A 24,013-nucleotide genomic window follows, 5' to 3' on the forward strand; every position below is an offset into this window, starting at 1 on the left:
ATGCAAGGCGGTAAGTACCCAGATCTCGTTTGTTGTCTATAGGCAATAACACCTAGCATAAATAACTTCCAAAAGGAAGAAGGAAGGAGAGAAAAAACCTGAAGGATGGTTGGAGGACCAGCACTGTATGGTCTTCAGAAGCATGCTTCCATGTAGAGAGAAAGGTCTGTCCAGGCCAGGGGGAAGGAGGGAGGGTCGCAAGAAAGAAGGCGAGAGAAGACAACTAACATGGAACGTTATGGTAGGTACATAACTTCTCAATGTTAAGTTGTCAATCTCGCCTTCATTCTGCTTGATGGGACCGTCCCTAGCACCTCTATCCTGGGTGGCTCAATGGAACAGACTCTTGAGAACTGTAGAGCCAAAACTGGCTCTGTCCCTGGAGGCCAAATCCAATTTGTAATGGGAAACAAAGGTATGAGGAGTGGCCCAAGTGGCTGCTGCACAAATAGTGTCTAATGGAAGTCTAGCTTGAAAGGCTGTGGAAGTGGCTAAGCTTCTCGTTGAATGTGCTTTAGGTTTCGAGCACAGCTGTTTTCCCCTGAGCTGATAAATTTCAGAGATGACAGAAGAAAGTCATCTAGATAAGGTCACTTTTGAGACAGGAAGGCCTTTCTTGTTATCAGCATAGGAAACAAAGAGCTGATCGGATTTCCTGAATTGTTTTGTTCTGTCCAAATAATATCTGAGTTGGCGGTGAACATCAAGAGAATGTAATTTTTGTTCCAATCTGTTTGAGTAGTTTGGGAAAAATACAGGAAGATCAATAGCCTGATTCAAATTAGTCTTTGAGGCGACCTTAGGTAAAAAGGTCGGATTAGTTCTCAATGATACTCTGTCTTTGTGGAAGACTAAATAGGGGGGGGCGAACAGAGAGAGCATGAAGTTCAGATACCCTCCTAGCCGATGTAATAGCAACCAGGAATAAGGTTTTCCATGAAAGAAATTTCAGGGAACATGAAACGGCTGGCTCGAAGGGAGGAAGAATCAAGGATGTCAGCACTAAATTTAGGTCCCATTGAGGAGGAGGACTCCTGATTGGAGGCTTCAGGAGAAAAATTCCTTTTAAGAAGGCTCTACAAAGCCTGTGGAACATAATGTTGTGGTCTGCGAACCCGACATGAAAGTTAGAGATAGCAGCCAACAGAACTTTGACCGTGGAAGAAGAGGAGCCCGCGTGAAAGATTTCCGCTAAGAAATCCAAAACCGCTTGTATTGGAGCAGTAAAGGGATCAATATTTTTAGCTTTTGCCCAACAAGAAAAGCGTTTCCATTTGCTAGTATAAATCCTCCTAGTGGAGGATTTTAGGGAAGCTACTATGATGTCTCTAACAGGATTAGAGATCATAGGAAGCCTGGCTAAGGAAGGAAGTGGAGCAACCATGCTGTGAGGTTGAGAGAAGGGATAGAACGGTGCAGCTGACCCGATTGGTGAATCAGAAGGTCTGGCAATGGGTCCAGATGCCACGGCTGCACCAAAAGGTGACGATGGAGGAACGGAAACCAAATTTGTCGAGGCCAATAAGGAGCAATGAGAATCATTTTGGCTCTCAAAACGGTGGCTTTCTGGATTACTTGTGGAATCAGCGGAAAGGGAGGAAAGGCATAAAGAAGTCCCTGGGGTCAATCCTGGGTCAGAGCGTCTCTGGGGGGATGGCCTGGTAGTGGGAAGAGAGAGAAGAATTCTGGGCATTTGCTGTTTTGGGGAGTAGCAAAAAGATCGCAACATGGGCGGCCCCATTCTAGAAAAATCTCCTCCACTATAGATTGTTTGAGAGACCACTCGTGAGGCATGAGAATAGCTCTGCTCAATCTGTCCGCTAAAATGTTGGTTTTCCCAGGGATATGCATTGCTACCAGAAACCGCTGAGAGGAGATCGCCCATTGCCAAAGTCTGAGCGCTTCTCGACACAAGGGGTAGGACTTGGTTCCGCCCTGTTTGTTGATATACCATACTACAGACATGTTTGTCTGTGTGGACTGCAATTGTCCCCAAGGGAAGAAAGTCGTTGAGGGCTTGCAACGTTAAAAGCACTGCTCTCATCTCTAGGACATTTATGTGCAGGTGGTATTCGAACAGTTGCCACGTCCCATGAATCATCCTGCCCTGATAATGACCCCCCCCACCCGATCAGGGAGGCGTCCATAGTGACAGTGGCTACCGGGGCTGGGGGTACAAAGGGTCTGCCTTGGTGAATCTGAGGAGAAGTAATCCACCCTGAAAGATGATTCTTGCAAATCTGTGTCACCAAAATTTGGTGACGCATCGGAAGTTGTTGGTAAGACCACTGAGTGAACAACATCCACTGAAGCAGGCGCATATAGAAGCGGGCCAGGGGAAGAAGGGTAATGGCCACAGCCATGAGGCCCAACACCTTTAGAACCATTCTGGCCTGTACTTTCTTGCTGGCTAGAATGATCCTCACGTGACTTTAAATGTCTGAAATTCTTTGTTCTGTGAGGGTAGCTGACATCCGAACAGTGTTTAAGTTTGCGCCTATGAAAGTAATAGACTGGCAGGGCAATAAGGAGGATTTTTCGTAGTTGATTGAAATTCCCAATTGAGTGCAAAGATTTATTGTGTAATCCCTGGCTTGAAGAAGTTGATGCCTGGTGGTGGCTGAAAGGAGCCAGTCGTCTAGATATGGAAACACCTGGAATCCTTGATGTCTCAGGTGAGCCGTGACCACTGCCATACATTTGGTGAACACTCTGGGGGCTGTAGTGAGACCAAAGGGCAGGGCTCTGAATTGGAAGTGACTAGACCCCAGCCGAAAGCGGAGAAACCTTCTGGAGCGCCTGTGAATTTTTATGTGATAGTACGCATCCTGAAGATCTATTGAGCACATCCAGTTGTCCTTCTCTAGGAAGGGCAGAATTGACTGAAGTGTGACCATTCGGAATCTTGTCTTTCTCACAGACTTGTTGAGTCTGCTGAGATCCAATATTGGTCTCTGGTCTCCCGTCTTTTTGGGGACCAAAAAGAACCTTGAGTAGATTCCGGGCTCTGAATGGTCTGTTGTAACTGGCTGAATGGCTCTTTTTTGTAGAAGTTTGAATACTTCTAACTCTGCAATTTCCCTAAGACCGGGTGGTACATCTGGAGTGAGAAAAGGGACTTTCCTCGAAAGGAATTTTGTAACCCTCGGATATGATCGACTGTACCCATCTGTCTTGAGTGAGGGAACGCCAGGCTTCTGGGTACAGCGATAGTCTTCCCCCGACTGCCTCCAAGGATGGACAGTCGGGCAACATCTCAGGGATGCTGAAAGGGCTTGTCAGAGAGAGGCTCTCTGCTTCCCTGGTTTTGTGGACCCCCTCTGCCTCTAGAGCGGCGTCTGTTATTGTTACCCCCTCTGCCTCTAGGGGTAAACGGACCACGTGGATCCGGTGTGACTCCTTGGGATTTGCGGAACCACATTTTGCCACCCTTCTGTCCTTTAGGGTAAGGTCTAGAAGGGGTGGAAAATCGGACCCCTACGGCAGAAAGAGTCTTGCCGTCCTGCTCACACCTGGTCAATGTTTCCTTCACTTGAGGGCCAAACAAAGCTGACCCATCAAAGGGAGAGTTTGTGAAGGACGCCTTAAAGGGATCTGCAAAATTACAGAGCCGCATCCAGGCTTGGCGTCTAAGAGCCACACCTGTACCTGCGGCCCTACTCGCTCCATCTGCTGCATATGATATCAGTTGCATGGAGGAGTTAGCAATAGAATTAAGGGTTCCTAGCTGCGAAGCAATTTTTTCTTGAGCCCCTGCAGCTGTGGGATCCTGTACTACTTCACCTAGCTCCTTAAGGATGTCCCTTTGGAGTCTGGTGAAGTGACATAAGTAGTTCAGCGAGCGCATAGCAAAGGTCGCTGAAGAAAACATCCGCTAACCATACCTGTCCAAGGTCCTAGAGTCCTTATTAGGAGGATGGACAGGTACGGAAGGATCTGCAAGTTCCTTCTTAGTGGCAGCCACCACCACCATGGCATCAGCAGGGACACCTTTCGTAAGGAATTGCTTGTCCGAAGGGGCAGTAATAAATTTAGAAGGCCTCCTAGGAACTGGCTCTACAGAGTCAGGAGCAGCCCACGCCTTTCGAGCAATAACCTGCATAAGGGGGTCGAAAGGCGGAGACACCCAGGAGGTGGAAGGCCGAGATCCAAACGCCTCCAGGTATATCGACTCATCCTCAGAGGGATTATTGGAGGGCCAGTTTCCCCTCTGTTTAAGGAGTTCTAGGATGTCTGAAAATGAGACATCCTCAGAGGGGGATCTTGGGGATCTCTCCGACTCATCTAAGTCGGTATCTGAAGTGATAGACTTGGGGGAGTCTACGTGTTTCCTCTTACAAGTCCTCTTGCGCGGAGGATCCCCTGACTGATCAGGAGAATCCTCGGAAGAGGGGGTTCTTCCCAGTGGGGAAACCTGCGGCGGAGGATCTCTGGGTCCGGGAGCAAGAGAGATGGCAGAGATATCGACAGGCACCGTAGAGGGAGGAGCTAAGGGAACAGACTGCTGGCGGAGTCCAGTGGCCAGCACACTCTTCATCACCTCGAAGGCTCCCCTCCCAGGGAGGTCCGAGAGAACCCGTTCCGAAGAAACCGGAACTCCAGGGCCCACTGAAAGGGAAGGCTCCGAGGCAGATGTCGGGGCCGAGCTCACCAAGGCCGAGGCTCCAAGGGGAAGAGTGGGGTTGGACAAGGGTCCGATGCCACTCACCCCCTCAGAGGAGACCAGGGAAGCCCGACCACCAAATCCCTCTAAGGAAGGTCTCGAACAGGAGATAAGAGTAGAGGCTGAGGGAGCAGAAGGGGGTGGTATCTGTCCCTCAGCCATAGCAGAAACTATTCCCGAAGACTCCAGCTCCAAACTCTGAGGAGTCGAAGGAGGAACTGCAAGGGGGTGTGAACTAATAGTCGTCTGTTGAGACGGACTATGTAGCATCTGGGCCAGTGCCTGTGATTTTAGTAATCTACTGACCACCCTCTCTAAATCATGGTCAGAAAGCCTGGATGACCTAGATGATCGGCTCCGATGGCTCCGTTCCGAGAGGAGAGGTGAGGCCGGAGCCGAGAGTATCGGCTCCAAGGAAGGGGACCTGGACCTCTTCCTCCAAGGAACCATCGGAGCCGACGAAACCATGGATGCAGTCGGAGCCAAAGACTTTTCGGCACAGACAGAAGGTCTCGATACATCGGCTCCGGCCGGAGCTGATACAGACTTAAAGGTAAGGGTGTCGGAGCCGGTCGGCGCCGACACCGAAGCCTGAGCCACATGGTGGTCGGAACCGATCGGAGACGACACCGATGTGACCGCACCAGTATCGGCACCGATAGCCATCGGTGCCGAAGGTTTGTGCAAACCAGGATCGGCTCCAGCCAGAGCCGATCTCGACTCTGAAAGAGTCGGAACTGAGGCCGCAGGCTTAGACACAGAAGCCTGGGCCTTGGAAGACTTGGAAGTCTTACTCGGAGCCGACTTAGCCGGAGAGCCCTCCGGTTTAAGTAGGCCCCTCAAAATCAATTTGTTTCTCCTCTCCTGCAGGACTCTCTGGCTAAAGGAATGACAAATTGCACAGGAGTCCTGCAGGTGGAGAGGTCCCAGGCAGTATAAGCAAGAAGTGTGACCGTCTGTCAGAGACATCTTCTGACAGCACGAGTCACACTTCTTAAAGCCTGAGACCCTTTCCTTGGACATGGTTGCAAAAACACACACAACACAGTCCCAAGAACCAGTTATCCCAAAAATACTAAGATAACTAACCTCTCACACACACACACACACACCCTAACAAGGGGGGGATGGGAGGGGAGAAGGCCTGACTAAAAAAATTAAGGAGTGAGGGAAATTCTAGTCAGAAAGGGACTTAATCTAAACTAAAAACGTTAAATATAAAGTTTTAAGGCAAAAAAGGGGCAACAATAGTATTATTTTAAACACTTACCAGGAGCTGGCAAAAGGAGGACCTCATCAGCGAAGCGGCAAACGAGATCTGGGTACTTACCGCCTTGCATCATGGGATATGGGGCTGCCTCGAGCTGGTAAAAGTGACTCTCGAGCTTAGCAAAGTGCCGAGTCGGAGCCGAGGATCGGCTCTGAACCCATCAAGCAAGAATGAAGGCGAGATTGACAACTTAACATCTATAATCTAGAAAAAACTAATTTTAAACATTTGGCTTGCTGATGTGAGAGACCTTGTACACCACATCCTTCTTGATCAGGTGGCAAACAATATCTAAATTATTTTGGTTGAACATAGGGAATTATGGGTATGGGGAATCATAGCCCTAGATTCACAGCTTCTAAAAGGTGCCACGGTTGGATCCAATCAAATCCTATAACCCAAAGGTTGAACTGAATAAAAAAATAGAAAAAGTACAGTTGTGCACCTACCATAAATGTAGATGTTCGAGTGTATTCACTGTTGCAGTCATTACTCTTGGGTTATCCTGCTGGCAGGCGACCCGCAGTCGGCCAGAATTCCAAAGTCTAGGTCCGGCGTCGGTTGCTATCGCCTCTTCCCTGACGTCAGTGTGCCAGGGGTATAAAAGATGCAACCGACGCCATTTTGTTCAGTTTTTCTTGCCCCAGATGTCAGGTGCCCCACGTAGGCTGAAAAATATATCAATAAGAAATGCATACACAAAAATAACATTTCCTTGATCTATAAGCAAATACACCAAAAAGGTTGTATAGGATAGAGAAGCGCAGATAAGTCCCAGCAAAGTGAAGGGGGAAGGTGGGTGGGTAACCTGGACTGCAACAGTGAATACACTCGAATATCTACATTTATGGTAGGTACACAACTGTACTATGTTCATCGTGTTTCACTGTTGCAGTCATTAGTCTTGGGTTGAATCCCAAAGCTGAGGAAGGCTGGCTGGGCTAAATAGGATTAGGAGAGGCTATGAGGCCCTGCAGAACTGCAGTGGCGAAGCCTGCTCTGGACTTAGAGTAGAGAGGCAAGTGGTAGTACTTTGTAAAGGTGTGCACTGAACTCCAAGTTGCAGCCTCTAAGATTTCTTTGGTTGGAACTCCCGAGGAAGGCTGCTGAAGTGGCTGCTGCCCTGGTGGAATGGGGCCTAATGCCCTTAGGCACTTGATTTGCCATGTTGAGAATAGCAGAAATGGATGCAATGGCCTATCCATTTAGAAATAATCTGTTTTGAGGTAGCCTTTCCTTGTGATCCTGCAGCATATGACACTAGAAGTTGCTCAGTCTTTCTGAAAGCTTTAGTTCTACCCAAGTAGAAACGTAACTGCCTGTGTATAACCAAATAATGCAGAATTTTCTCACCCTTGTTCTGTGGATTTGGGTAAAAGGTAGGTAAGTGAATGGTTTGATTGAGGGCTACACTGGACACCACCTTAGGCATATATGTAGGGTTTGTCCTCAGAGAAACCCTGTCTGGATGAAAAATGATGAAAGGTTCCACAGACATGAGTGCTTGTAACTCTGAGACTCGCCTTGCAGAAGTAATGGCTAGGAGCAGAGTTGTTTTCCAGGATAAGAATTTAATATCCACTGTTGATGCTGGCTCGAAAGGAGGTAGTGTGAGTTTTTCCAAAACAAAATTGAGGTCCCAGGCCGGAATTGGTGCTCTCCTTGGAGGCCTAATGTTTTTGGCCCCTCTGAGGTTCTGCCTTATTAAAGGATGAGAAAAAATAGGTGGTTCCATATTGTAATGGGCTGAAATGGCAGAGGCATGAATCTTAATTGATGAGAAAGAAATGCCTTTGTTTAGCATCTCAGTCAGGTATTGTAAAATCTGAGGAATGTTTGGAACAGTCATGGTAATGCCTTGTTCCTGGTTCCAAGCACAGAATCTCTTCCACTTTTCAGCATAAGACTTTCTGGTACTGGGCCTCCTGGCCTCCAAGATAACATCCATAACAGCTTTTGAAAGAGGAGTGTTCAGAACGGCTACATTATCCGCCATGCTGCCAGATTTAAGGTCCTGAGTTGGCTGTGCAGAATCTGATTGTTTTGTTGGGTCAGCAAGTGAAACGTTTGAGGAAATATCCATGCTGGACCTTGAGACAAGCTCTTCAGGATTGGGTACCAGCGCTGGCGTGGCCAGTCTGGTGCAGTTAGAATCATTTTTGGCTTCTCTTGTCTGACCTTTAGGAGTACTCTGGGAAGGAGAGGTAGTGGGGGGAAAGCATATGCGGTTAGGTTTTTCCAGCTGAATGATAGGGTGTCCACTTTCCATGCATGCTTGTGGTAAATCCTTGTGCAAAATCTCTGCAAATTGACAGTTGCGAGGGGAGGCAGATAGATCTATGTCTGGGCATCCCCATTTCCTTATTATCATCTTGAAGACTTGTGGATCCAGTTTCCATTTGTCGGGATCCATGAGGTTTCTGCTTAGTTCGTCTGCCAGAGTATTTGTTTTTCCTGGCAGGAATTGTGCTTGCAGGTGAACTTGAAAGGCCAATGCTGTGTCCCATAATGTCATTGCTTGGCTGCAGAGGGGGTAGGAATGAGTACCTCCCTGTTTGTTTATGTACCACATGACCGTAGTGCTGTCTGGCTTTATCAGTAAATGTCCTGGATGAAGCAGGTCCTTGAAAGTTGTCAGGGCATTTTGAACAGCTAGCATCTCTTTTTGATTGATGTGAAGATGCATCTGGTTTGCAGGCCATGTGCCCTGAATACATTTTCCTGCCATATGGACCCCCCCCCCCAGGCATAATCTGATGCATCCGTTGTCAGTGTTAGTCTGGCTGTGGGTAAGCTGAATGGCAGACCCTTGTTGTGGTGACAGGCTTCTGCCCACCATCGAAACTCCTGTTGTAGGCAGGGAATGTGTGCAATTACTGTCTCCAGGCTGTGGCAATGCTGAGTCCAAACACTTTTCAGGTACCACTGTAGTTTCCTCATATGCAGTCTGGTATATGGAATTAGTAGAATGCAGGATGCCATGAAACCCAAGGCCTGCAGGATTTTCCTTGCAGATAAGTGGGGTTTTGTTGCCAATTTCTTGAAGTAAGTAGTCAGTTGTTTTTGTTCGTCTGGCATGAGATAAGCCATCTGGGCAGTTGTATTTAAGCTTGCGCCCAGGAATATTATCTCTTGAGAGGGCACTAGTTTTGATTTCTTTTCATTTACTGTGTACCCTAGGCCAATTAGTAATCTTTTTACAAACACCAGATGCTTTAGAAGAGTGTCTTTGTTCTCTGCTTGAATTAGGCAATCGACCAAGTAAGGATAAATTTGAATTCCTTTTTGTCTGCAAAACGCAATTACTGGTGCCAGGCATTTTCTAAAGACCTTGGGTGTAGTAGATAAGCCAAAGGGCAGTGCAGAGAATTGGTAATGCATTAAGCCAGCTATGAATCTGAGGTATCTTCTGCAAGATGGTCTGATTGGGACATGCAGGTATGCCTCTTTTAGGTCTAAAGTTACTAGCCAAGCCCTCTTGCCCAGCATGGGCAGTAGCTGTTGAAGAGTCAACATCTTGAATTTTGGAACTTCCAGAAAAGAATTTAGTATAGACAGGTCCAGAATTGGTCTCCAGGTTTTGTCCTTCCTGGGTACTAGAAAAAGTCTGGAGTAAAATCCTTGCCCCTGCTCTTGTTGTGGTACTTGCTGAATGGCCCTCATGTCCATGAGGGCTGTAATTTGTTTTTGTGCCTCTGCCCATTGATTGTGTGGCAGGTCTGGCATGCCCTTTGATCTTGGTAGGGTGTGAAAATGGAACCTGTAGCCTTGGGACACTATGTTCACAACCCATTTGTCTTGGGTAATCATTTTCCAATTTGATGAAAAAAGTGCTTGTCTTCCCCCCCAAGGGGGGCTGTCAAAAGGAAATTGCTTGGAACTGGTAGAGGAAAGTCATTGGGACTGTTTCCTGTAAGGCTGTGATTGGTCTTCTCTGCTTTTGGAGGAAGGAGCACCCCATTGTTTAGGCCTGTAAGAGCCTTGGGGCTGAGATCTGCCTCTGGGACGCCTGTATCTGCCTCTTTGTGGTCTGTCAGAGACTGGAAAGGGCCAGTTCCTGCTAAACCTGGGTGGCTGTACCTGGAAGAAATCCTTGACTGTTTGCATGGATTTTGCTTTATCCTCGATTTTTTTCAACACCTCTTCTGCTTTAGTACCAAACAAAGTATCATGCTGTATTGGTGCATCTAATAATTTTGCTTTAACATGATCTGGCAGATTTTATTCCTTTAACCAAGCATGACTTCTAATAACATAATCTGTAACAGCGGCCCTGCAAGAGGCCTCCTGTGAATCATAACCACATTGCAAAGTATGCTTTCTCACTTGTTCAGTTGCATGCAATAAGTCCTGCAATTCCTTGTTCTCTGAACATTATTTGTCAACATTTTTTGTTTAAGTAGTGACATTAAATATTGCTGATATTTAAGCATATGAAATTGGCAATTTAAAGCCCTTATAGCCAGGGTGGCAGAAGTGTATACTTTTTCCCATCTGTCTAGAGCCCTAGAGGGGACAGGGTTTTTTGCAGTTGGAAGTCTTAACCCCCTTGGGACCCTAAGATATAGTTTCTGGGTCAGCAGCGGGGTTTTTATATAGGAATTTATAAGAATCCGGGACCCTGTAGTATCTGTCTGGCTTAGCAGGTGCAGGGGGTAAAAAGTCAGGGGATAGTCCGGACTCTGCAAACACATCATCTACAATGACTAAAACAGGAGGAATGGCAAGGAGTCTATGCTCAGGAAGAAGCAGGAAGTCTCTGAGCCTTTTCTTAGGCTCAGAATAATCTTGGCTCTACCAGTGGAAATGCTCCCTCATAGTGTCAGTGTTTCCCCAAAGGAATAATCCTCAGGAGGAGAGGCTGAAGGAATGGATTCTTCAGCATCACAATCCTCATAGGGAAGCATGGAGAAATCCTGTTCAGAAGAGGAATCAGAGGATATAGATACCTGATCAGAAGAATCATACTCTGTCTCTTGCCTAGGCCTCTTATCAGGAGGGGGATGGAAGCCCCTGATCAAAGTAGTTAGGTCTTCGGCCATTTTGAGCATCTGTTTTTTTAGGCATGGAAATCTGAATGGGAGAATGCTGTACTTGTTTCTTTGTCTTTAGAGCTGCTTTAGTATTTGCCTTTGAAGCTGAGGATGGCTTAATATATAGTTGAGTAGGTCTGAAGACAACCTCAGAAGCCGATGCCTGCTCAGCGGGGCTCCTGACCCATCTGAGGGATTGATTTCCGAGAGTCCAATACCTTGAGTATCCAGAGGCCCAGTCGGCTCCACGTGGGAGTCGGTAGCGGCCTGTGGCTCTGAGGTAGCGGGCGCCAGGGGCTGCGAAAGCGCATCACTGAGAACCGGCAACTGGCCTAGAAGAGGCTTCGTCGTTGGTTTTGGACCTCGGATGCCTATCCTTGTCCTTGCGTTTTTTTGTAAACTCCGGTTGTCGGCTGTTCCGCCGGCATTATATAATTAAATCTTCGGCCAAAGTAATGAAAACCAAAATCGAACTGACGCTTGATAGTGCGTTGGTTGAATCTAGCACAAAACCGACAGCTAGCAACGTTGTGATCAGGGCCTAGGCAAGGAATACAGTAAGAGTGAAAATCCTTATGAGGTATTTGCTTCCCACAAGAAATACAATTGTTAACTTTTTCTGACATCGGTCTGGAGCAAGAAAAAAGTTTCCCCAATGGGGTACTTAGCTTTAATGAAGACTTCGGTTCTGAAATTCAACTTTGAAAATCTCAGGAGTTGGCCGACCGGCACCTGCGAACTGCTTTTGCTTCGGGCACTGCGCGGCAAGAAAGACTGAAGAAAATGGCATTGGTTGCATCTTTTATACCCCTGGTGTACTGATGTCAGGGAAGAGGCGACAGCAACCGATGCCAGACCTAGACTTTGGAATTCTGGCCGACTGCGGGTCGCCTGCCAGCAGAATAACCCAAGAGTAATGACTGCAACAGTGAAACAAGATGAACATCATTAGTTGCATGGAGAAAGACAGCAGTTTCAGGGAGTTAGGAGACCGTTTTGAAGGTCACCACGGATACCAGATTTAGGAAAGGAAATTATGTATACAGGCATCAATTGCATGTTTCAAACTGCTATCAGTCTACTGAGCCTCTAGGTTTACAGGATTGCTGCTAGGACTATAAGATCATACTGTCAAAATACTTTTTGACAGAGTGGGATACCTGTAAGATTCCACTTACTTTTCACAGAGTTTGAATTCTCCCATTGGGAAGCGAAAGCGCCAGCCACCAGCATCCTCTTCAGAGTAGAATACCTTTTCCTTGTGTTTCTCAGACCTGATATGTTGCTGCCATTGTTTTCCACTGTTGCTGTTCTTTCCACACAACCAGCAGTGAAGTCCCATCTGTAACAAATGGGATCGTTTTTAAACATGTATTTTCTGCAAGCAGTGTGTCACAACATATATGCAGAATATCAATTTAACAAATATACCAAATCATTAAAAGGATGTGCATTTATGGCTGGGAGACTAGAAACACATAACAACTGTAGCAAACACCTTTTGCTCACCCCTAAGCTTATCTGAGGAAAATATTTTTTACAAACCACATCTACAAAAATAAGTTTTTCTTCATCTGATTGCTGAAAAAAAATGAAAAAGGGAAATCTACTGCAAATGACCACCTCTACCTAACAAACTTTATAGTAATTCACAGGACATAGGAGTCAAAGATATTAAAACTGAACAGAAGACTGATATTTCTGGAAGGCATAGAACTGCCCTAAGCTAAATGGATATTGTACCAGGACACTAACTTGTATCCAATAGGTACATGGTTTGCAATGTATGTATGCATTTCTCCTAACTTTACATCACCATTTCTGTGTGTGATTAAAACACATCTGACCTACAGTAGATGAAACATTATCACTTTACTTGTGTCACTAGCATTTATCACCACTTTACCTGTATTAACAACCAGACCTAGTTCAGACAGACCAGCCCTTAACATTATACAAACAGTAAACATCATACTACTCCTATTAACTTTACTTGATCATTCTCCCTAATGTTATATCTAACATAAAAAGACTAATGAAACACTTTGCTTTGCGTCTTTCGGCTTTTCCCATTTAGGGGTCGCCACAGCGTAACTCCAGTCCGCTAATGATTGGCAGTAGAGTTTTACGTGCTGGCTTGCCGGGCCTAACGCACAACCTTCAAAGAAGGAACGCCCATTCACGCATGTCGTCACACAGAAGACGCTCTAACTGAGAATTGAACGGGCAACGTCTAACTGTGAGGCGACAACGCTACCGCAGCACCACCACCGCAGTATACTAAATAAAATACAAAACAAAAATCTTCATATAAACTGTGATCTCAAACCTCCCTTTCACAAACTCTATAAAACACACAAAAATGACAATGCCTATCATAATAATAATAATAAAAACATTCCTTATGTAACACTTTAAATTGCAATAAAAACATGAAATAATACAAATAAAAAGAACTTATAAAATGCCTATAGAAAGTCACATAAAAATGGTGCCCATAGCATTCTTCAAACTGGAAAGAAATTCCTCCCTACCATGGAGAAAACGGAGTTAAAAAACAAAACAAAAAAAAAAACAAAAAAAAATGGAAAAAGTAAAAATTTCACCCCTTAAAGAAAAATATGGTGTGTGTGCATTTCTAATATCATTGAATTATAGGTTCATAGGTAGGTACTAGGCTATTGGCCCTAGGGCCTATACAAGCCTAGCCAAAAAGGTACCCTGGCTTTCGCCACCCAAGAAAATTATTTTCCTGTGCCCCTGTCAAGCAGAACCACAGAAGTGATCCCCGGGGTGAATTTCCTATTATCCATCCAATCATCAAGATTTTTCTTGAAGAGTGCTAATGAGGAGCTCTGTTTGACATAGATAGGTAGTCTGTTCCAGAGTATAGGAAGTCGCTGGGACAGGAATCTATCCCTCCAGCATGTTCTGTTTATTGTGGTGACAAGGTTTAGGTCCCTAGCTCGGAGGGATAGGTGGTATTACACAACACATGCCTTCTCAAATTTAGATGAACTTCTACATCTACCTGTGTTTGCCAAACCAATACCCAAAAGAGGTCTATATCTGGAGTTCCAAACCTGGCGTACTTCCCCAGTAATACTGTCCACCAAGTTCTTTGGATAACCCCTAGCGTAAAGCATACTGGCTAAACTAGTCAATTCTGTTGACACATCATGGGGATCTGAGATCATCCTAGCCACCTTATTAGTGTGTCCCTTAATCAAACTTTTCTTCTGTGTGTAAGGGTGGCAACTCGTATAGTACAAATATGAGTTAGAGAAGGTGTCTTTCCAGTATATGTTGGACTTAAAACCTTCTGTGTCATTCTAAAACTCATCCCCTGGCTGTTTATGTGGATAAATTAGTTAAAAATGTTATTTTGTGGAAGGGTACCAGTGATAGGCTGGATGAATTTGTGAAATACATTACTGGGACAACTGACTACTTTAAATTTACCCACCAGAGTCACCCTTCACAAATATGTTTTTTTAGATACATTGGTTTCTCACGACACAGAAAGTTTTAAGTTCAACATATACTGGAAAGACACCTTCTGTAACTCATATTTATACTGTACAAGTTGCCACTCTTACACACACAAGAAAAGTTTGATGAAGGGACAAGCTGTTGGGGTTGCTAGGATGACCTAAGATCCCCATGATGTGTCAAAAGAATTGGCTAGTTTAGCCAGTATGTTTTACACTAGGGGTTACCAAAGAACTTGGTGGACAGTATTATTGGGGAAGTACATCAGGGTTGGAACACCAAATATATACCTCTTTTGGTTATTGGTTTGGCAAACACGGGTAGATGTAGTAGTACATGTAAATTTGAGAAGGTGTGTGCTGTGGACTACCACCCACAATTCAATGATATTAGGAATGTAATAAAGAAAAACTGGTGTATTTTCGAAATCAATTCTGATATATACAATTTATTGGGTGACGAACCAATTTTTGTACATAAAACCGGTACTAAGTTCAAGAAACTCAGAGTAAAACAGGGTATAGTAAGATGAAGGTGGGCACTGTTCCTTGTGGTAGTTGTAGACAGTGTTCCTACATCTCACCAGTAATCGAAGTTGTTTTAAATAACACTATGCAATCTAAGGTTATGTTTCTAAAGGGTAATTACAACTCTACTAAAACAGTGCACCTCGCTAGGTGTGACAGTTGCATCAGTTTTTACACAGGTAAGACTGAATGGGCTCTTAAGACCAGGATTTATGAACATGTTAATGATATTAGGAAAGAGGAGACAAATGCCCTCTATAAACATTCCATTAAATGTGCTAATTTTACTAAGTTTTCTTTTGGCATTATTAATCAAGTTATGTTGGATCCTGGGGGGGGGGGGGGGTGACTGAAAGAACAGGTTACACAATAGGGAACTTTTCTGGCAGCTTATGCTAGCTGTCATGTTACCCTCAGGTTTAAATGATAGTAGCAACACACCAAACAGGTGAACCCTGAAGGCGAATTGCCGAGGTACCAGGTCGCTTATAATAAAGGAGAGTTGCTGGAAGAAGTATTGGCTGTTTGGTGTGTTGCTATTTGGTTTGTGCTTTTCACGTTGCTGTGTTTTTCTTTAAATGATAGTAGATCTATCACTCCAGTCCTCAAGACTAGGTCAAATTATAAATTTACAAAATATATACCAATCTCTGCATGACATCTAGTTTCATCCAGTTTTATTTTTTGAGCGATGAATACATATGAATTTTTCAAGGCACTTTTTAAGGTATTTTATTCTGTTTTTATACAGCGAGATATTTGAATATATCTGCTGAAATGTGTTATATTGTTTTAAATAATTTTGTCTTGCTGATTATGATATTACTAATTGAGCAGACCATTTAAGAAACCCAGGTATGTATTTGTATTCTGATGAAGTCCCTATTGTCGGGGGACGAAAGCATGCAATACTTTTTATTGCCTTCAATAAAGTATTTTTTGACCATTGGGACCCTCTTTCAGTGCATTTTTCTTTTTGGTTATCTGTTTCTTTTACGCACTGCAACTTTTGGAGTTTATAGGGTAATCATTAACTAAGCACTGCACCTTTTGGAGTTTATAGGGTTTGTTTGTGTATTTCGGCTTTTCCCGTTTAGGGGTCGCCACAGCGGAACTCCAGTTCGCTAATGATTGGCAGTAGATTTTTACGTGCTGGCTTGTCAGGCCTAACACACAACCTTCAACGAAGGAAGGCACCATTCACGCATGTCGCCACACAGAAGACACTCTGAGAATGGAATGGGCAACGTCTAACTGTGAGGTGACAACGCTACAGCAGCACCACCACCGCAGTCAGGGTAATCATTATTAACTACGCATTGCCGGGTACATGAAAGTAACCATGGTTAACAGCTACAAAAAGTTGTTGCTCTATATATCTCACACTGGGAAAAAGTTGAGCAGAGTTAGAGAAAAACAGCAGAGGCAAGCAGAAAATAAAAATAAAAGGTAATGAATAATTGAAAGAATATCATACAGTGGAACAGTTTAAGCAAGGTGAAAAATCCTGATATTCTGGCAACAGATTGACATGGAGAAGTTTAAATCAAGTGTTATCAATGAAGAAATCAATTTACTGGCTTTCTTACAAGAAAGAAGCATAACTATGTGAGGGTACTCATCATAAATTTAGATATTCAAATAGATAAATCACTGCTGCAGAATATTCAAAAGATTAATGAGAACAAATCCCAAGTGAAGTCAGTCATCCATCAACAATTACAGAACAGCTTTATGCCCGAATGGATATGAGGTTTCTTTTCATGCATTAGCTATATCTTCTTCTGTGTTGGTACAAAGGAGAAGGCTGTTGCAAAAGTAGTTAATGTTTCAAGATTAATGCCTACAGATAAAGGGTACCTGATACCAAACATCTAAAATGTAGGGGAGGTGTACGTATGCACTTATTCCTTTGCAAGAACTAATAAAAATGGTAGATTTGCACGATTAACCTAAATATCCCCATCATCATCATCATCACAGGAGTACCCTAACACAACTGCACTATGTTCCTCTTAGGAATCATTGTTGCAGGACATTCATATTAGAGTATCTGGTAGTACAGAGGGCCAAATCCTGTCCATGTGTGGACAGTTAAATAATGTACTGCACTAAACCTGAAGTGGTAAATCCCACCCTACTTCTGGGTAGGCTTTAAGTCTGTAGTTTTTACACAAATACTCTGAGCAAAACATTCATGATGAAGACCACAATGGTAGTAGCGGTCAAGTAGTGTATGCCCCAGTCTGAGCCATGAGAGTCTTTGCTAGCTTGTCACCATAGAGGATGATGCAGTTTGCCAGCTATTTGTTTGTTTTGTCACTGGCTAAACGAGTGTTTGGCATGAAAGCAATTAAAGAATCCAATAACAATGGTCAAAAGCAGAACCAACAAACAAATAGCCAAAAAACTTGTGTGTGAAACAAGTTAAGAACCAAATAAATACACAAGCAGTAAAATAGATACATGGTAAAGCACTTTCATCTTTAACGTAACAGACGTTTTCTGAACATCATTCATAACCACAGTGCACCAATAAATAACCTTTCCCTTCATCACATGACTTGCATCGCCAAAATAATCAACTGATGCCAATTTGCTATGCATATTTATCAGTTCACACAAATTCAGTAAAATAGCAAAAATTAAATTTGTATATTTAATTGGCTGCTGGCTTATTTCACGCAGATTTTTTTGGTTATGATAGAAATTAACAAATAGTCAGTTTGTCTAAAGTCCTTTATTTGGGTAAAACTTCAACTGTTTGTTTAAACTGATAAGGTTTATCATCTCTCCTTATTTTCACATTTTAGACCGAAAACTGGTAACTGGACATGTTTTAAATGCATTTACTGATAATTTTGAATGATAAAAAGACAACATGAAAACACAAACTAAAAAAAAAGAGGACAATGAAAAAAAAAGGAAAATAAGACAACCGCAAACTATCAAACAGCTAGCGCTAACACTATTACCTTAACTATATGTAAGTTAAATGTCAGAATAAAGATAAGTAAAACTTCTCCTAGATTCAATGAGTCAACTCTAACAAGGGAAAAAGAAAGAGAAAAAGGCAATTTGAAAAAAAAATGATTCTAATATCATTAGATAAAGAAATTAAAGGAAAGACAGGGTTAATGTACATTAAGTGAAAGAAGAGAAATAATAGATGATTTAAGACTTGTGTTAAAAATGTTTCTAATGAACATATTATAAAGCAAATAGTAAAAGGGACAAAGTAATATTACATTACAATCTTTAACAGGGTCTTCCAATTTTTCTAGCTGTTACTGTTGTCAGCTTTGCCCAAGTGATTTGTTAAGAATGTCATTGCTTTAAGATGCTTAAATGCTAAGTTTGCAAAAGTTAGTCTAATTTAAAGCTTGTAGGGTAGACCAATTTTGAGCAATGTGTAGTTTAAGTACAGAAAAACAGCTAATTAAAATGAATGTTATTTTTTGTTAAACTGTTGAAAAGGAAATATGTAAAATTGTAAATTGCCAAGGAATGGTATTTAAGTTTGGTATAATTTTCTGAACATTGGAGATTAGGGTTTTCCATAATTGTGCAGTATATTTAACAACTGAACAGTTTGATTTATGAATTTTTATTTGTTACGTGGATATGGCACTGGTCCACGCAGACTTTTTTTTTTTTTTTTTTTTTTTTTTTTTAGAGTTACCATGGGAACTATCTGGTTAATTTACTTCTTCAGGCAAATGGAAACTGAAGGAATTAAACTCACTGGATCACAGGAAGCAGCTTGTTAGTACATCATATCCTAAATTCTCTGCACTGCCAAACTGATTAAAACCCAGTTCAGAGACCATCTTTTATAAAGGTTGAATTCATCTTCTAAGATATCCACTTCCTGTGGAAGATGCTTGCTTCCTTTACATTCACAGAAGTTCAAGCAGCATTTTGGTTGATGTAGCAGCTACGTGGAAAAGTTGCTTCTAGGATAAAGAATTCAATTGTAGTTGCAGGTACAAACAGAAGCAGCAGTAGCTTGTATATACCAAAATTCAGTACCAGCCAATGGAAACACAGCATTTAAGTGGCCAGCATTAAAAGGTTTCTTTCTAGAGCTGTTAAACTGCCAATTTAGTAGAAAAAATGATCCCCTAGAGTGTAAGCATTCATGACTCACAGATGCAGCTTTATAGAAAATTAAGACTGACCTTGTTTAACTAGTTGAGAAAAGTACTGTGACATTTAAAGAACAAAACAAGAGGTAGTGATGGTGCCCTCAGTTGAGATAAGGACTATATAAAGGCAATGACTGATAATCCTCCCTCTCCTCCAGCTAAAAAGGGTATTATTTATAGGCATTTAGCTTAAAACTGCTCATATTTCGAAAGTAATGACTGAATAATGCAAAATCTCTTGCAAGATCAGCTCATGTTAAGGAAAAAGCATATTAAGTTCATCAGTAGTTGTGGAGCAGAACGGGGGGGGGGGGGTGGCTTCACTGCTGATCAAACTGGGGATAATTACTCAAAATGTGAGAACATGGCTAATCAGCTACATAAAATGCAGTTGGGATCACGAAATAATCAACTACATAAAATAATGGTGGAATTACAGAATATTAATATCAATTTGCTTTATTATGTGCAGAGAAAAGACAAACAGAGAAAGAGCAATAATTCATCAGTAGTTGTGCAGCACAAGCAAGGGGGAATCATGTGGTTTCAGAAATGGAAAATGTGACTATAGCTCACTCTGACAAGCTGTCAGTAATGGGTGTGGATGTTAAAGATAATTAACTGCAGCAGAAGATAAGATTACATTCCTGGAAGCCTGGCTATCTGGTACAGAAAGACTGTGGTGTACATACAGCTGATTATATTTATGGGAAGTGTATATAGGTTCATAGGATGATACTAGGTTATTAGCCTGGAGGCCCTTATAACCCTAGCCAAGAATTTGGCGCATGTTCCCTCAAAAAAGTCAGCACCTGTTTCCCCTGTCCAGCAGTAACACAGATGGGATCCCAGTGGTGTATTTTCTGTTTCCCATCCAGTCATCCCGGTTCCACTTAAAGAGGGCTAGAGGGGTACTCTGCTTGACATGGAGAGAGAGTCTATTCCACAGATGGAGTTTTTGGGACACAAATCTATCCTGCCAACAAGTTTTATTAATGTTACAGACCAGGTTAAGGCCTTGCATGTTGGTTGTGCAAGTGGAGTTTGACTTACAGATATGCAGCAACTCCATCAAGGCTGGGTCTGATATGGCCTTGTATGCCAGACAGAGGTCACCTTTGAGCAGTCTCTATGAGACTGAGTACATAGGTACAATGATTACAGCAAACATACATAGGGTTTTACAGATCTCTAAAGGCAGATACATCAGTTTTTCTTTAAATCCTTGTAATAAATATACATACAGGGTAGAGATGTTGGACCTCCGCCTATCTTTTAGACCACACATCTGTGACTCTATAGTTAAAGCTGCATGGGGGACTGCAAATAAATACTGATGTTTTACTAAGTTACATGAAAGGAACTGTACTTTTGGGAGGGGATTTTCAGTAAGTATGAAATAACGACAACACAAGGACAATTAAACCCCCTACAAACTCCACTACACCTAAAGTTTCGAAAAAAAAAGAATATAATAAGTTAAATTAATACATTCAAATAGAAGAATTCAAGTTCAAGAAAACTCATTGGGATACTTCATAATCTTACATGTATGGAAAATTACACATTGGATTCAAAACAAATGCAAAGAATGCAACAGAGCTGACAGACAATACTGCAAAAATAGATCCTGCCAAAAAAAGTGCTAAAAAAGAGAAAAAATAGACATAGTGAATGGCCTAAATAATAAATAAAAAAAAAAATACTTGATCATAAAAAGGAAATATTACTGGGAAATAGAAACTTACCTCATACAATATTAATCTCGGATTACATCAACTGACCAGTAGGTCAAAAATAACAGTACTGATCTGGTTACATTCTTTTAAAAAGTGTTTAAAGAATAACAGAGATAAAACACACAAAAGATATACTTAAGGAATTTAGAAGATATGATGAAAAGAAATCCATGAAAGAAATTAAATGCAACCAGAAAATCAACAAATACAATCCTTTTTGGACAACAATATACATAAAACGTCATCTGTGGATGATAAAGACCTATTGACAGAACAGATTAGTTTAGAAATTATGCATAAAAACAGGGAAAATACAGTTGAATAAAACTCTAGGGGTAGGTGGATTAATTCTGGAAGTGTATTTCACAAACAAAGAAACTCTTAAAGAGAAAATGTTCCAGGCAAGAGTTTAAACGTTACTGCGAACTAACGCTGTTCAAATAACAACAGATGTATATACTAAGATTCAAGATAAAATAATATCCTAAGATCCTGGAGATATACCATAACACCAATATTAAAAGTAGATAAAGATCCTATATCACTGAGCATCGTATTGTCCAATCACATTGTTAAATGGTAAATTATATGATGTTCACTTACTTACATGCTGACGAAGTAAGAAATACAATTTAACACTTGACACAATGTTGATAACCGTGACCAACAGAAAAGTCGAAAACAATATAAAAAGAACACTACTAAGAGGATATGCAAGAACTAGAATGAAGAGATGAAAATCTTAAGCTTAGACATAGAAAAAGCTTTCAATACCATAACCTCATGTTATGTTGTTAAAAATGATCGGTCTCCCAAGCATTCACAAAATGTTTGCGCTCTCTTTATAATGATAATAAAGCATATGTTAAATTAGGCCCTTATCGCAAAACTACTAAATACTGAAAGATCACTAGATAAGGATGTTCACTGTTGCCCATACTTTTCTCTCAGCTATGGACTCATTGGATAATGGTATCACAAATTATACACATGTAATGGGTTTAAGATAAACAATTAATATACATCAAAGATACTACTCTTTGCAGATGATATTTTATTAACACTTACCGATATAGAATCTTCCTTTAAAGAAGCACAGAATAAAATTAAAAAAAAAACTTTAGTGATATTTTCTGACTGAAATTTAATAGTAATAAAACAAAAGGTACAATTATTAACCCAAAAGCAAACTATTCAAAAAATTCTAAGGAAAAATATAACACAGAAATTGATGAAAAAAGCATTACATAGAAAAACCATAGCATTAACTATAGAAAAAAAATAACAGAAATAAACAAATAAAATAATACAGGAACTAAATTAAACAGTCAGACGAAGCAAAAACATTTACATCTGAAGATATCTTATTAGTGATTAAATTATATTAATATCAAAAATCTTATATTTTATTCAACTCTTAGCTTTATCTCCCCCTAAAGCTCAGATTAAGAAAATAGAAAGAATAACAATAACCCTTCTTGTGGTATCCTAGTAAGAACAGTCAACAAAAACAACATATTGAAACATGGAATAATGGAGGGCTAGGATTCCAGGATGTAGGCTCATAGGTAGTTACTAGGCATGTACTCCAGAAGACCATTAAGAAGCCTAGCCCAAATTCCCAATGATCCCAAATGTACTGCCTGGTTAGGTAACTTACTTGAGGTCAACTAGTGGTCAAATAAAGCCTGAGGGAATCTAACCTGTACCACAGGAAGTAACTCATTATCAGCTAGACAGTATAATGCTATGTTGTAACTTCTAGTTTTACAACTATATTTTTATTGGCCAAATGGGTTAAATGGGAAGAAAAACTACATTTACAAATGTGTAATGTTAATAAATAAATAAATTAATTAACAAGCTTAAGTGAAATTCAATACATTTTGGCTATTAATATCAGACTTCTTTTAATATAATATAACCAATATGACTTCAAATATCTTTTAAATCTTTTTATTGGCCAAATGGGATTAATGGGAGGAAAAACTACATTTACAAATGTGTAATGTTAATAAATAAATAAATAAATAACAAGCTTAAGTGAAATTCAATACATTTTGATTATTAATATCAGACTTCTTTTAATATAATATAACCAATCTGACTTCAAATATCTTTAAAATGCGCCATTGACTATTAAAAACTATACATGCAAACATATCAACTTAAAAAGTTGGTTATTCTCTATACTTCTACTGGGGAGTGAATACAGGTTTATTAGATACAGCAAATGAAAATACGTTGTCATATATGAGAGACATTCTTAGTTTTTTATAACTGTATGGAAAAATGAAATGTTAAAATAATTGAGAAAATAATACAGCAATACAATAAATCAAGGGAAAGTTGGTTAACTGTACAAGCCACTAGAGGATATATATTTAATGGAACTCAAAGCTTTTCAGAGCCTATCTTAAAATAATACCCACATTTATTAGAGTACATATAAACTTATTCAGTCAGTAATAATACATTTTATATTATTTTTCAGCAGACAATTATGGGACGCATACATAAAAATGGAATTTAGTTTAAAAGAAAAAAACATTAATGATGAGATCTAGTAATTGTACTACATCATCATCATTTTGAAGAACATATCACATGGCCATTCTTAAAGAGAGCATTTTATACTCTGAATAAAACAGTTAGAATCACAAAAAATAAAAGTGATTATATATGCTGCAAATGTAAATAAATTGTAGATGTAGACTGGGAACATATGTTGCTACTGACAGACAAGTTTTAGTTTACAGAAATAATCACTTTATACAATATTATAATACCAACAGGTGTAACTGGTAATAATCATTCCCTTTTTATACAATGTTAGCTATAGAAAGAAAAATAAGAAAATGGTTTAAAGAAACATAACTTAAACTTATAGAATTTCTGTTTCCACTTAAGGAAGTCCATTTTAATGAAATTAGACTAATAAATAGGGGAAAATAAATTAATCATATTAAAATAAAATAAATATTAATAATTCAAATTCTGGCCAAAAATAACAGAAGTATTAGAAATATATAATAATGGTGCCACATCAAACGAATGAATGAAAAACAGCATGATTTATATACATAAATATGTCTATGGAGAACAACTATATATTGCAAATCATTTAGTAGTTCAACAGTA

At 40.9% G+C, this 24,013-nt stretch overlaps 1 protein-coding gene across 1 annotated transcript in view; it reads right to left on the reverse strand.

Moving 5' to 3' along the window:
- Nucleotides 1–24,013, reverse strand: part of ZC3H7B (zinc finger CCCH-type containing 7B) — a 1,999,702-nt gene that overhangs the window by 101,854 nt on the left and 1,873,835 nt on the right. The window contains exon 21 of the mRNA XM_044087097.1: nt 12,145–12,308. Coding sequence (XP_043943032.1) covers nt 12,145–12,308 — 164 coding nt within the window. The remainder of the gene's footprint in view (nt 1–12,144; nt 12,309–24,013) is intronic.

This window comes from Protopterus annectens, chromosome 1.part1 (genome assembly GCF_019279795.1).
Source record: "Protopterus annectens isolate FY-2018-M chromosome 1.part1, PAN1.0, whole genome shotgun sequence".
NCBI classification, from domain to species: domain Eukaryota; kingdom Metazoa; phylum Chordata; order Ceratodontiformes; family Protopteridae; genus Protopterus; species Protopterus annectens.